Below are 15,039 nucleotides of genomic sequence, written 5' to 3'. Positions count from 1 at the left end.
CACCTAACAGGGATGTATATTGAAGCTGGCAAAGGCTGAAGGGCCAACAACTTAGACTTTGCATGGTTACATGTCTTTAGCCCCCGGATGAAAGCCTTCCTCTTTACACCGGCCTTTGACCATTAAATAATCTATGGCCTGTTAGATGGGGGGAGGGCTGTAATTAGGATTATTATGCTATCTATTATTATGCTCTGTATTAAACTGCTTTTTTAAAACTGCTCTGTAAATTATGTTCTTAATGCGCTACACTGTATATAAATGGTGGTATATAAATCAAATAAATAAATGAATAAACTATGTATTTCCAGGCCAGCAGCACAGGCAAAAGACTCTTTAGCCCCTACTTACTCAGTGTGTGAACTGCAACACAGGGTTTGTCATGTCAGAGTGATTCAGTTATACCTCATTCAGAGCCCTCCCCACATGAAAGCAGCCTGGCACCACGGGGTGTCTGCAGTCTCCCAGCACCAACAACAGTGAAAGCAGGAAAAGATTTAAATACACAGGGAAGGAGGAGACTTGGGCAGCTTGTTTTGTCTGTTGTTTTCCTTCTCATACCTCTCTCCTTAAGCAGCTATTTTACCCTGCTCCTTCTCCCAACTTCTAGGAAAAAATAGATTTCAAGTGGGGATAAACAAGACCAGCCAGCACTCCTTTATGTGTTTGACTGTGATCCCCTCCAGATGCCTCAGCCCCTCGGCCAAGCAGGCAGCATGCAAAGTCCTAAGAGGCAGCAAGGTCTCCCACCGCACAGGACACCATCTCCACCAGCATGTTGCTGGGACAGAAGAGGAAGTGGAGCAAATCCTGGCAAAGAATCTTACCTGCAGTCTGAACCAGTCCAGCCGCAGCCCAGAAAATTCAAATTTCTCCTTCTCCTCGACTGCAAAGAAGAAAAGCATTTAACAGAGGGAAAGCTGCTAGAAAGAGCCACGGGGGTCTCTTCCACCATTCATAGGCCTCACAGATGAGAAAAGTTAGGATGAAATGCAGTAGGAAGACAGGCCTCCACCTAGAAAAATGATTTGCCTTCTGACAGCCCTTTCTAGAGGAGTTTATAGGCTGGTTAAGTACCATCCCTTTGTTCCTGGATGCAGTGGGCTCCGATTTTACTCGCACCTACAATCTGGCCTTACATCAAACGCCAACAGCTTTGCTCTAGGTCCATCAGGACCCTGTCAACTCCTCGTTAGTATAGTGGTAAGTATCCCCGCCTGTCATGCGGAGACCGGGGTTTGATTCTCCTACGGGGAGACCATTGACTTTTATGACTCATCATAGACTTGAATGTGGCTAAGCCTCCGTGGGTCAACTCTCAGAAGCCAAAGCTGAGCAGAGCTTCCTTCAGTCAGAAAGCTTTAACCCAACCCCACTGCTAACACAAGCAGGATTCAAACAAAACCACACAAATTATGCACAACTTGGCAAATAATATTCCAATCACAAAGCGTAACCCTCGCTTGGCACTCAATTTGAGTCACTCTTGTACAGGAAGGGTTAAAATGCCCACATCCATCCGTAGCAACCTCCAGCTGACACAATAACTACCTTGCTTGATGGTTAGGGATGAGAGTGAGTTCACAAAGGATGACATAATCACAGACTCCTCTTCAGGGCACACAGTCAGGTCCTGCAAGAGGCAACAGAGAAGGGGCCAGTGCTTTAGTTGCATTTATATACAGTAGCTTGTTTGCAATGGATTTCAGTGAACGTGATTATTTAATGAATTGATGTGGCAGTTTTAAACTTGTACATCCCTTGAGTGTCTTTGGGCAGTGAGGCTATTCATAAACTCAAGAAACGAAGGCCTTGGGACAAGGATATAATCCCAGAGTGCCCCCTTTGTTCTCTTGTATAATTTCTGGCTTGTGAATTGTGGGGAGGCCTGGGATGTTTTGTCTCTGTAGGCAAAATGTGTTGCCCCCACCCCCAGCAGATCTGGCACCTCTCCCTGCCCCCACCATTGTGTCCACGCTGTACCCTCATCCATGGCAGCACCCACACTGCCACCATGACGCAATGGCAGGGGTGAGGATGTGTTAGTGCTGAGGGCAAGGGCACTGTGGTGGCAGCGACAGTGGCACAGGTGAAGCTGTGGCGGGGCTGTTGGCAGAGCGACAGCAGGGGCAGAGGTTGCACTGTCCGCCGAGGGGAAATTGCTTCACCCTACTTCATGCAAGCACCCGCCTTGTGAACAGGATTCTGCTCTATAGCATCACAGCAGACGGTGTCAGGCTGCTTTATACCATGCCAGTCTGTTGGTCCATTTCAGCCTTGCCCTGCCTGATGCCCTCCAGAATAGATGTTTTTGGACTGTAACACCCATCATTGCTGAAGGGAGCTGTAATTCAAAACATCTGTAGGGCACTGGGTTGAGAAAAGCTGCTCTATTTGCATTGTGAGGGTTCAACTAGATGAGGCTTTTGGACCCTTCTAACTCTACAATTCTTAGATTCTATGATCCAGTCCAGATTTGTTGACTCTCACTAGCAGTCTGCTCTAGTATCTGCAACCTGGGAACCTGGAGACTGTCAGGGACTATTTGCATGCAAGGTATGAATCCCTAACACTGAGATATGCCTAATTTGCAGCATTTTAATTATTCTCTGTCCATTCTCTCCTTTCTCACATCTGGAGATCTCACATCTGGAGATCTCACATAAGGAATCTCACTGGAATTGGGAGCTCCTAGAGACGACCACTCATAGTCCCATCAACCACACGTCTTCCTCCTTCCTTGCAGCTCCCATACCTGGATGATGTTGCTGAGCACCTGGGCATCGAAGTGTGACAAGTACTGTACATGGTAGCGCTGGAGGATATTTTGGTGCCGTCGGACAAGGCGACAGAGCTTTTCCATCAGAAACAGCAGCTCAGCCAGGTAGCTATTGGTGAGAGGCAGGACAGAATGTTTGTTTGCTTATTTGAAACATTTGGAACCCCACCTTCCCTTATAAAAAGGCAGCTGGCGAATTTAAAATATCATTTCAAGAAATGAACACAAAAAATAGTGGGGTGAGGAAGAATACACAGCCCCACTGTACACCCACAGAATCATTTCAGCAGATTAATAAACCAATACAATAAATAAAGCAGATACCTACAACCCAAATGCCTTCTTTAAAAAAGGAGGTTATGACTAACTTTCAGAATGCCATTGAAGGGGGGATAGATGAGACTTTGGATGAAATATAGGGAGAGGATAGCTCGGTTGGTTAAGAGTGTGGTGCTCCTAACGCCAGTGTTGCAGGTTCAATCTCCATATGGGCAGCTGCATAATCCTGCATTGCAGGGGGTTAGACTCAATGATCCCCAACTCAACAATTTTGTGATTCTATGAACTAGGTGTCCTAGTATGCTGTATGTGTGAGGTTCCCTTGGCTGTTGACCCCTACAAAGACAAACCTCTGACCTGCCAGCCTGGATACAATACTCCCCAAGTTCATGCCAGAGGATTTTACCCAATTCCAACAAGTATTAGGTTCTTCCCTTCCCTCCACCCACACATGGCACTGCCCCAAAATGTGAGACCAAGGAAAACTGTTGCAATCCCCCCCTTCCACCTAGAATCAAATCATAGAGTTGGAAGAGACCACAAGGGCCATCCAGTCCAACCCCCTGCCAAGCAGGAAACACCATCAAAGCATTATTGACATATGCCTGTCAAGCCTCTGCTTAAAGACCTCCAAAGAAGGAGACTCCACCACACTCCTTGGCAGCAAATTCCACTGCCGAACAGCTCTTACTGTCAGGAAGTTCTTCCTAATGTTTAGGTGGAATCTTCTTTCTTGTAGTTTGAATCCATTGCTCTGTGTCCGCTTCTCTGGAGCAGCAGAAAACAACCTTTCACCCTCCTCGATATGACATCCTTTTATATATTTGAACATGGCTATCATATCACCCCTTAACCGTCTCTTCTCCAGGCTAAACATACGCAGCTCCCTACCTAACTATTAGGAGTATGGAAGCTGCGTCCTCCTTTTCACGGGTTCACTCTGCACTATATGGTCAAGAACTGGGGGAGAGGGGCAAGATCCACCTGTGCTCAGCATGCTGGGATCCATCCCCTCCACCCCATCTTCAAGCCACACCCCCATTCTTGGAACCCACCCCATCAGTACATGTCATAAAAGGATTTGTGGGAAAGAAAACATGTCACACAAAGAGACATTTCAGGGGCAGGAAAATTGGACTCTAATTCTAGAACAGATGCAGACATAGAACTTTTTAATATCGGAAGGTAATTACGATTTGTGTATTGATTTTCAGGGTCACGTGTATATATAATGATTATTCATAAATAGTTTAAGCAAAAAAACACCCAAATCAGTACCTGTCAGTGAATTCTTCTGGGTTCTTGCTCTTGCTAACATGTTCACTGTGTCGGCAAAGCCAGGTTACCTCATCACGGCAGAACGACAAGGCCATGAAGACATAAACAGCCTGTTGTGGGGAAAAGAGGGAGAAGGGACCTTATGAGAAAAATATTCCCTCCCTTCAAATCAGTAAGGCCAGCTCAAGAAAGGGACATTCAATATGGCCCAACACTGCACATTAACTTTTTAAAAAAGCTATTGTATTCTACTTAGCCGATGTCCTTAAATCATTCCCTCCAACTCCCGGATTGAAAAATCCGAGATCAGCGGTGGCGCGGCACCGGAAGTCGCTTCTACGCGGTGGCGCGGCACCGGAAGTCACTTCTACACATGTTCAGACATGAGTAGAAGCGACTTCCAATGCCAGCGCTGCCCAATTTCCAGTGCCCAGACATGGGCAGAGCGGCACCGGAAGTCGCTTCTACGCATGTCCAGACATGCATAGAAGTGACTTCTGGTGCCGGGCTGCCTGTGTCTGCATGTCTGGGCACCAGAAATCTCTTTTGCGCATGTCCAGACATGCGCAGACAGCCGGGAGCCGGGACATGGCCGCTGGCAGGAGCTTTACGGGATATTTATGGGATATAATCAATTCGGGATAACAGCGGGAAATGGTAACAAAATACAGGGGTCTCCCGCGAAAGACGGGAGACTTGGCAGCTATGCCTTGAATTGTATGTTGCGTAATGAGAAGCCTAAAACAGGGGGCGGGGGTGGGGAGATCCATCATGCTAATTACAGTGGAACCTCGGTTTATGAACACCTCGGTTTACGAATTTTCGGTTTACGAACTCTGCGGACCCATCTGGAACGGATTAATTCACTTTCCATTACTTTCAATGGGAAAGTTCGCTTCAGTTTATGAACGCTTCAGTTTATGAACAGACTTCCGGAACCAATTGTGTTCATAAACCGAGGTACCACTGTAATGACATTTGTTGATTGTAGCTTGTTCTAACTTATGTTTTCCTGTGCTTCAAATTTTCCTTTTGCCACTATAGTGACGAAGGAGAAAGGGAACATGGAATAGGAGAGACCTGAGAGGACCATCAATATGCAAAGATGAGAAAAGCAGAAGGGTAAAAACTGGAAACATAAATACTTATGCATGAAATACATAAATGTTCCTATACGGGATTTCTTTCCTCACACACGCAACACGCACACCCTCCTGGAAACTCTCAGTGCCATTTTCCCTCAAGCTCTACCTAACTGGAAGAAAACCTGCTGGAAGGAAGAGAAGCAGTGGGGAGGGGAGGGTTCAGCTCCCTTCCCCTAATGCCCCCTTTGCCATTTAAATCACACTTTTCATTTTACTCATGATTGGAGGGAGCAGCCGGTGGTTAAAACATATAACCCGCTGCTGCTGCTGCTGCTGCTGCTGCTGCATATAGTTTGGCTTCTAGTGACTGCTGCAAATACCCTTGGGACTGTTCAGATACATTACAGTATAAAGATAAAGCAACCAGGAAAGCTGGAACTATGATGGGTTTGTTTTTTAGTAAAAGATTTGATTCTCAAGAGGCAGAAACTACATGAATTTCAGGATAAAAATAGGCACTGCTTTTTAGACAACCCTTCCTGCCCGACCCCTTTCTACTGTGGTTTTGTATGATGTCAAAAAATAAGCCAATATAGGTAAGGACCACATTCGTATCAAGTCAGACTCAAATATAAGGTCAACACAGCATTTGGCAGCAACATGGGATGAAAGCTCCTCGGTGGTGATGGTGCCCCAGCTTTGGGACAGCTTCCCTGCTATGACAGGGGTCAAGACGGACTTGGCTTCTTCATCCCGGCTTTGCTGGAGTTTAACGTCAGGTGCATGGTTGCGATTATTCAGATTGAAATTCACCACCTTCTGGTTCTGCACTGTTTTTATGCTGTGGTTTTATGTTAACATTTCATTATTTTAATTTGAAAATCAATCTGTAATTGCTTGTTTTCAATTAATAGGTAAAAAATATGTATACACACCCTTACATTTGGCTTCTTCTCCCCAGGCACACTTGCATAGGCAAATGTATATAGACGTGTGTGTGTGCGCGCGCGCGTGTGTGTGTGCACACACACACACACACACGTGTTTGCCCACTTGCCCAACTCAAACACATCATGCATGCAAGACTGTCTTCTCCCACATTCCCAGCTCTTGTCTACCCCACTGTCTCTGGGCAACACTTGCCTTTGGCCCCAAAAGCCCTGGCTCGTTGGCCAGAATGGTCTCCATCTCCCGTACAGCATTCCTCAGGAAATGGCGCCGACCTCGATGCAGCTGCCCACTGTCAAGACACCATTGGAAGGTTCACACATGAAGATGACAGCTGCCCCAGGCCCCATCTGACACACCACAAGCAGCAGCAAATGACAACGCCCACTTACTCAGTCAAGGTACATAGTATCCAAGGCTGGTCAAGTTATTTTGGAACTAGACGCAGAAAATTGCAGTAAAAGCACCATAATCTAAAATGACAAACAACTGGATGCCCTCGCATGATGCCTAGAATTGTCCACCAAATGCTCAGGCTGGGCAGACTCCTAGGTGTGCTGTGCAACAGATGAGGGAGCAGGTGGATGGCAGGACCTCAGAGGGAACATGCAGGAGGAGCTGCAGAAAAGTGGGGCTACCTTTTCCCTTTCTCCAAAGGAGATTTATGGTGCAATCATGTACATGTTTATTCAGGAATTAGTTCTACTAACTTCAGTGGGGCTTCAAACTGGGAGTAAGTGCGTACGACAGTGGTGGCTAACCCCAGTTTTGGAAGTCTGATCCAGTCCTCCAAGCAGATTTTAGAAGCCCTCCAAGAACTGATTGATTTTTGTAGTGGTGGCAGAAACATATTTAACAAAGCAGACACAGCTCGGGGCTGGGCAGAGTTCAGTTTTTCCAATGGGGAGTCATACTGTCTCCTTCCTGGCTACTAGACCCATCATTAGATGAGGTGAGCAGAGAGGGAGCTTGTGTCTTTAACAGCTTCTTTGCACAGATAGCTGATGTCGAGGGCAAGTAAGTGTCTGTGTGTGCCTGCGAGTGTGGGATGGATACACCAACTTTTAGCCACCCCTGCCCCTGGCCTGCATGAAACTGCATGGTTGGCCATGGCTGAAAGCATCGAGATGCCAAAAAAGGTTAGTTACCCCTGATGTACAGGACCACAGTCTTAACGGAGGACATCTAGTGTATAAGGCAAAAGGTGGCAACAAAGGGTAGCTGGTGGGATATACTGAAGAAATAGGGATGATGGGGACATCGGTCAAATGGGGCTGGGAAGCAAATTTCAGACATGAGGGGAAAGGTAAAGCTAGTGAGGCAAAGTATTAAGCAGAAGAGATCTGGTTACCTACTAGGCAAAACCCTGGAGCAGACAAAGTGCAGACCTAGGCAGTAATACGGCAGACAAAGCAATGAGCAAGAAAGCAAAGGGTCGTTCCTACCTGTTTGCTACAGCGTGCTCTTTACATTCTTTGATATCAGCTATGCGTTTTCCATTGCTGTGGAGAGAGAGAGAGAGAGAGAGAGAGAGAGATCACAGCCAAACCCCTCCAAAACATTATGTTCTGTTGCTTCGTCCATCCAAGCAAAGCCAACTTTGTGCAAGGACAAGTTTTTAAAAAATTGAATGATTTTTAAAATCAGATTCCAGTGGCAAACCCGTCACTTTAAAATGGCTACACCAAAGCTTCCTTGTCTCTTGTGATGTTTTCCAGAACGAGCTACAGCTCAGGAGCAGAGAACATACTGTACGTGCAGAAGGTCACAAGTTCAATCCAGGGCATTTGCAGATAAAGATGTCAGGAAGAAAGTATGGGAAAGACAACCTGCATTTGACTCTCTGGACAACAACTGCCAGTCACAATTAGCAGTACTGGCCATGAAGGACCGAAGGTGTGACTCAATGGATGGCAGTTTCATGTATACAGAGGGTGAACGAATACAAAACAGGAGGACGCTCCCACTCATAAGCACATTTATAACTTGCCTTTCCTCCAAGGAGCTCAAGGTGGTATGCACAGCCCTTCATCAACCCAACACCCCCATTTTAACCTCACAACAACCCTGTGAGGTAGCTTAGTCTAAGAGCATCACCCAAGTGAGCTTCATAGTCAAGTGGGAGTCTTAACAACTGTACCACTCCTGTACTTCTAACATTAGTGTAAAAGAGGGGATTCAAACCTGCCAAAATTTGCCTGTGGGTCTAACTCACCTCCACATGTCTCTTACCCTTTGATGCTGCTGAAGGCCTCCTCCGCCACTTTGTGAATAGAAAGCACTTCATCTCGTACTAGAGCAATGTAGAGAGAGCCACGGAGCGCTGCCCGCCACAGATCCAGACAGCTTTGAGTAGTGCCCAGGCAGCTGTGGCACAGCAAGAACCCAACTGCAGGCGTAGAAGTTGATCAAAGGCAAGGATAAGGAAGCAATGGACACTGACCCTCCCTGCTCAGTACAGCAGCTAGCCGCTCCCTGCCACCCACTTCCAGGAGCAAAATGAATTGTGCAAATCAAGCAAATGCATTACAAACCATAGCATTTCTTGCCCTAGAATTTACCTGGGTGCTAAATTTGTGAGGCAGGGGGTGGGGAACCCAGAGCACAAGCATATGTCTCCCTATGCCCACTGCGGCCAATGAAGATGATCTTGGACAATTTCTGCACCTTTTGGCTATGAGAAAGGGGTCAGCTCTGGATAAGATTTCTTGCTATACTGAAACAAAATTTAAAAAATTCCTTCCAGTGGCACCTTAGAGACCAACTAAGTTTGTCATTGGTATGAGCTTTCGTGCGCATGCACACTTACAGTACTTGCTGTACTGAGTCAAGGTTCCAGGTTGACCACCCAGCCTGGATCCTCCCCAGCCTACCAGATCAGCAAAGAACAATGTGGCGACTTACTCACAATCCAACGCTCAAGAACCTCCAGAGAAAGGTATTCACAGGCCATCTGGGAAGAGGAAAGAAATATGTGTTTTCTGCCTACAGAAATCTGGTATCATCATCTTCCTTCCTAAACACTCAGTGCCTCTACTAAGGTTTTTTAATGTGTGCAGCATAATTTTCCTAGGAGGTCTGGAGTAGCAAGGCCTCATTGGGTGCACATGGGAACCATTTGGTAGAACAGCCAGCATTACAGTCTGCTGCAGCAGTTCACTCTCTTGCTTAGAGGCAGGGGGAACTCAGACCTGCAGCCCTCCAGACGCCCTTTTTGCAGCCTCTGGGACTCTCCCCAAGCCGTATCTCTTCCCAAGGCCAAACCCCTTCTCTCTAGATCTTCACTGGCCCTGCTTCAGGCCTTTTTCAATTGCCCGGAACCTCTTGCTTGCCCACATTGAACCTTAACTTGTCTATAGGTGGAAAGTAGCCCACTATACAAACTTAAGATTCACATCCATTACCCTGCTCTCTTTTCTGTCTCTGTGGCCTCCCCCTTTGGTAGCATCATGATTGAAGGGGCCGTGGCTGTGATCGAGGGGGCCACGGTCATGCAACACCAGCACGCCCTACAACATCACATGATGCCAGTGCCCTCCTGCAGCCTGCACAAGTGATGATGTTATCGTGGGGACACCCCACGACTTACTCCTATGACATGAGCACACCCCACAGTGTGCATGCACAGCTGCTGCAGAACTTTGAGGGGCCCAGCACCCTCATTGAAAATCACTTGGTGCACCTGGGTGGCAAGTGCTCACCCCCACCCTGCAGGTTGCCCACAAAGCACTACCATCCAGCTGGTTCCACATCCCTGCTCTAGCTCAACTGCCAACAGTAACAGAACTTGTCAGCATTATAGCCTCAATGACATCACAATCAAGACCTGTCAGCTTGCACTGCATGCTGGGAAACAGTGAATTACCTCTCTGAAGTCGGTTGAAACTCAAGAAACATCTACAAGGGGGCAGAGCCTGCGTATATGAGCTCTGTAAAAGGTAGCAGTGCTGATCCAAAATGCAGGCCTCTGATTTTAAGATGCTCCAGAAGCCTGAGTTTGGGCTGTGCTGGACAGGTAGCGAAAGTGTCACTGTCTCTCTCTACACAGACACACTCACCGTGTCTGAACTGGCAGGAGCTAGCATGTTCGCCGGGTTGTTGATCAGACTGAAGAGTTGGTCACTTTGCCACTGATCAGCTGAGTGGTTTCTACGGGCGAAGAGGAAGTGCAGCGAAAGGAGTGCATTGCTCACAGCCTGGAAAGAGAACTCTGTTAGCAGCACGAAATGACAAAATACAGAGAGAGGGAGAGAGAAAGCAGAACTACATGTTACCCTTGGCATCAAGCAGGTGGGAGGAGCACTTAAATCTTCCCATACTTGCTTTTTCTCTCTTGCTAATGCTCCCCTAGAGGAATTTCCCCCACAGCTCAGCTTCAGCCAGATTTCAGGCATTTACAAGGGAAAGTTAAGTATCCCCTGGTCACCCACTACTTCTCCCCTACAAGTGCCCCACACTTATGTGTTTTCCTCAACTTGTACTCTACCCACAGATGGCAGACAACTAGCATCCAAATATTAACCGAAATTTTTAACTGGATTGACCAATTCTGCAACACAGACCTAACTCCTGCTTGCTTTGGGATCACCCAGTGTTGGTTCAAAAGCTGGATAAATTTGCCGTCCTTCCTCCCCTATCCCTTCTCTAACCCCCCCGCCCCCCAGGCATGCAGATGACTTGATTTTTAGCTTTTTCTGGTTTTGCAGTTCACCTACTTCCCTCTTTTTTACTTCCCGTTCCAGTCACGGCTGCCACCAAAACTCCCCACACATTTCTCAAAATGTTATTTGTATGCACTTGTGAAACAGCAAAAGAAAAGGGAAGAAGCTCACAATAAGAATTGTAATTGGGCTACCCCTTCAACCAACACCATGAAAAATTGGAGCAAAGAATGTTCATTCTCTCCAACCAACTACAGAACCACATTCACCTCCAGGGAACCACAATGCAGAGGTCCAGCACATGCTTTGCACACATCAGTTCCCAGGTTCTGAGGTGGTGGGCTCTCCTTCCTTGGGGGTTTTTAAGCAGAGGTTGGATGGCCATTTGTCATGGGTGCTTTGAGATCCTGCATTGCTGGGGTTTGGAATAGATGACTCCTGGGATCCCTTCCAACTCTACCATTCTATGATTCTACAAGGTGTGACTGAAAAGTTCGGTGAATGTCACAGAAATCGGACAGCGAGAAATATTTGAACATACATACCTTACAGACCTTCAAAATAGGCCCGCTCTGATACAATGCACCATTGATAACATTCGTAGAACTGTTGGAAACTTCTGGAAAAGTCCTCTTTTCGTACTGCTTTCAGTTCCCTCGTCACAGCAGCTTGGACATGTGAAATGTTGGGAAATCTGTGCCCTTTCAGAGCAGATTTCAGTTTTGGAAAAAGAAAGAAATCTGATGGGGCCAGATCGGGAGAGTATGGAGGGTGCGACAACTCAGTAACCATTTCACACGGAATATGCAATTCTTCCGCCATCATTCGGATGGACAAACACCGATCCCACATCAATAACTCATGAACTGTCAACATTTGCCGTCGTTCTGCTCATCAACCGTCTGCCAGACCGAGGGTCATCTTCAATGGTTGCCGCCCTTCATGGAAACGCTTAAACCACTCATACACTGTCTTTCGAGTTACAGCTTCATCTCCGTACACAATGGTGAGCATTTTGTGGGTTTCCGATGTCGGTTGTATGTTCAAATATTTCTTGCTGTCTGATTTCTGCGACCACTCACCAAACTTTCCAGTCACACCTTGTATGTTCAATTCCTCACATCTCTAACAAAAGGGATCTCACAGGACCAAGCACTGGGAAAGATCTCCAAGATGTTGGAGAGCCACTGCCAGTCACACTCTACAATTTGACAAGACTAGATGAGCCACTGGTCTGATTCAGCACAAAGCAGCTTAATGATACTGCATAGAAACCAACACTCCCATCCTTGAGCACACAGCAACACATGCAGGAAGAATGCATGTTACAAAATCATAATGTGAATCTGGATGTGCTAAGAAGTTAATGGAGATGGAGTCTAATGCTGAGACCCCAACGCCATGCCTGTGGGCACCACACTGTCCCCATACACTCCCCTTTGGTGCCTCCCAAGCCTCCCACTTCATTCTTTATTTTAATCTCACCTTGGTATGGGGCCCAAACTCTTCCATCAGCTTGCGCAAGGGATTCTCGTACTCCAGTATCATCTGACCCAACCGAGGGAAACTGGCATCACTATAGCCAGATAAGGAATGAGTCAGAGGTGTTTGCCAGCAACAGAAGCCCTCCTCAATCACTGACAGTGCCCACCCATTTCACTGCAAGAGCATGACAAGAGTGCTCCAATGACAGAAGCCCTGGGCTCCAGAGAACCTTATTGGGCCAATCCAGGCAACAACGCAAAATACAGGAGAATGCAACATCTGGTCTCCAATAGTGTGGGAGGGTTGCCTTGCAGGAGAAGGGGTTCTCATGCTGTGGTGATGACAGGATGATGGGGTGGGGTTGGCCTATTTAACTGCTTTTTTCTTTCCTTCCTTCTTGAAGAAGATGTGTGCTCCCATGCTGGTGGTGGGGTGAGGGAAATAAAGAAAAGCAAGGGGATTGCTGTGGAGGAGGAGGAAGCCTGGCTGGTGTTTCTCCTCCAGGAAAAGAGACGACTTGAGTGCTGCTGGTGGAAAGGGGCATCATAGAGCGGCCTATTTCTAGAAAACTTGTAGAAACAAATCAAAAGCGTTGTTTTGAAAATTTCTCAAAAGGGTGAAGGCATGGCAGAATGAAATGTGTGCACAAGGACATTCCACGCAGTCCTCTTGCTAACGAGGAAAGCAGAGGGAGGAACTGTGTTTCCCATATCAAAATACTGGTGTTTAATGCAATTTCCTTTCAATAGATGGGCTAGCTTGGGGGGCAGGGCGGGATTTGTTTATTTACATTCTTTATTAGCGGCTCTTCAACCCAAAGCTCTCATAACACTTTACAAAGCAAAAACAATACTAATACAGAATAAAAGAAATAATTTGCATTTGAATCTCCCACAAAAGCCAAGCAACAACAGAGCACCTGGAAAGGCCCATATCTTTGAGGAGAAAATGGTAGGTTTCAGCTACAGATGGCATATTTAGCTTAAAGGGTAGGAATGGTCGTCTAACTATACCGGTAATAGGATACAACAGCAAAATAGCTGTTGGGGTGGGGGAAGTGTTACCTCTGCCTCAATACTTGACAAGAAAAGGCCAGATATCCACCTGTTAGGGATTGCTATAGGCATTAAAAAGGTAAAGGTAAAGGGACCCCTGACCATTAGGTCCAGTTGTGACTGACTCTGGGGTTGCGTGCTCATCTCGCATTATTGGCCGAGGGAGCCGGCGTATAGCTTCCAGGTCATGTGGCCAGCATGACAAAGCCACTTCTGGCAAACCAGAGCAGCACATGGAAACGCCGTTTACCTTCCCGCTGTAGCGGTTCCTATTTATCTACTTGCATTTTGATGTGCTTTCGAACTGCTAGGTTGGCAGGAGCTGGGACCAAGCAACGGGAGCTCACCCCGTCACAGGGATTCGAACCGCTGACCTTCTGATCAGCAAGCCCTAGGCTCAGTGGTTTAACCCACAGCGCCACCTGGGTCCCTGCTTTAGGCATTAGGTATGCACTATTGGGCCAAGGGAGTGGAATATATGGATACTGACCCTGATCCATGGATCATCTCATGGGTACACTGGTACAGGCCAATCAGGGCTTTGCGGTCATCAATACGAGAAAGGAGTAAGATGGCAGATGCGTAGGTGACAATCAGGTCAAGGTAATTCTTGGTGAAATCATAGTTTAGATGCTGCAGAAGGAAAGAAAAAAATCAGTTTTATTTATCTGATAAAAAGGGAAATGTATTGACATAAACTCTGGGCAGATTCTGACTCCTGGAAGTTCACAGGCTCCCCATCCCTTATCTAAGCAGATTGTGATGGGACTGTAAGACATTCCTCATTCCCTGTCTTATACAATGGCTCGCTTTGTGTGATTCTCCAAGCCATGTTGGAGGATTGTGAATGAGCCAAAAGGCGGCATGAATCCCCCACCTCTCTGACAAACAGCTTCTCTCTTACTTTCCATAGTTTGCCACACTGTGCCAAGTGTCAACCACAATTACCGTAGTATTTGCCTTCCACTGCCAGAATCAGGAATGCATTTAAATTCTAGTTCCCAATTCTGTTTTGGAGGACAAACACTAAGCCATAATTTGCCAGTTCAGACATTGGGGCAAACTATGGTTAGCACTAAACAGGCACTAGGTGGGGTCTTGCTTCCGGCTGATGAAGTAAGTGCTGCTTTGAAGGCTACAAAAAGGTTGTGAAGAACAGGCAATTCAAAATTCAAAATACTTTTCTTTTAATGGCAGAAGGAAGAGGAGATCAATCCTTCCCAATGAGTGCAAGACTCTGCTAAGTCTAGAGGGGAAACTTCTATGCTACAAGATCAGTTCAGCAACATACTTGAGAGGTAATGAAATGAAAATTTCCTTACTTGGACATTTTAAAAAATGTACTAGAGAACATTTATTAATCTCCTTGCCCAGCCCTTTCAAACTTACGATTCGATGGAAAAAAGACACAGTTCCTCAGGCATTCATGTGTTAGATGAATCATACTGACAGTTCAGTTAGCAAACTGT

At 46.6% G+C, this 15,039-nt stretch overlaps 1 protein-coding gene across 1 annotated transcript in view; it reads right to left on the bottom strand.

Moving 5' to 3' along the window:
• Positions 1-15,039, bottom strand: part of NCKAP1L (NCK associated protein 1 like) — a 72,823-nt gene that overhangs the window by 43,258 nt on the left and 14,526 nt on the right. The window contains exons 5-15 of the mRNA XM_035101287.3: positions 14,061-14,203; positions 12,516-12,606; positions 10,428-10,565; positions 9,274-9,322; positions 8,602-8,758; positions 7,815-7,871; positions 6,565-6,661; positions 4,337-4,446; positions 2,756-2,888; positions 1,552-1,633; positions 828-886 (exon numbers count right to left, since the gene is read on the bottom strand). Of these exons, the coding sequence (XP_034957178.3) occupies positions 828-886; positions 1,552-1,633; positions 2,756-2,888; positions 4,337-4,446; positions 6,565-6,661; positions 7,815-7,871; positions 8,602-8,758; positions 9,274-9,322; positions 10,428-10,565; positions 12,516-12,606; positions 14,061-14,203 (1,116 nt within the window). The remainder of the gene's footprint in view (positions 1-827; positions 887-1,551; positions 1,634-2,755; positions 2,889-4,336; positions 4,447-6,564; positions 6,662-7,814; positions 7,872-8,601; positions 8,759-9,273; positions 9,323-10,427; positions 10,566-12,515; positions 12,607-14,060; positions 14,204-15,039) is intronic.

The sequence above is a fragment of the Zootoca vivipara genome, chromosome 2 (assembly GCF_965207765.1).
Source record: "Zootoca vivipara chromosome 2, rZooViv2.hap1.1, whole genome shotgun sequence".
Lineage (NCBI taxonomy): Eukaryota > Metazoa > Chordata > Lepidosauria > Squamata > Lacertidae > Zootoca > Zootoca vivipara.
The sequence above is the reverse complement of the archived record's forward strand: the minus strand, read 5'-3'. Positions and strand labels throughout refer to the sequence as shown.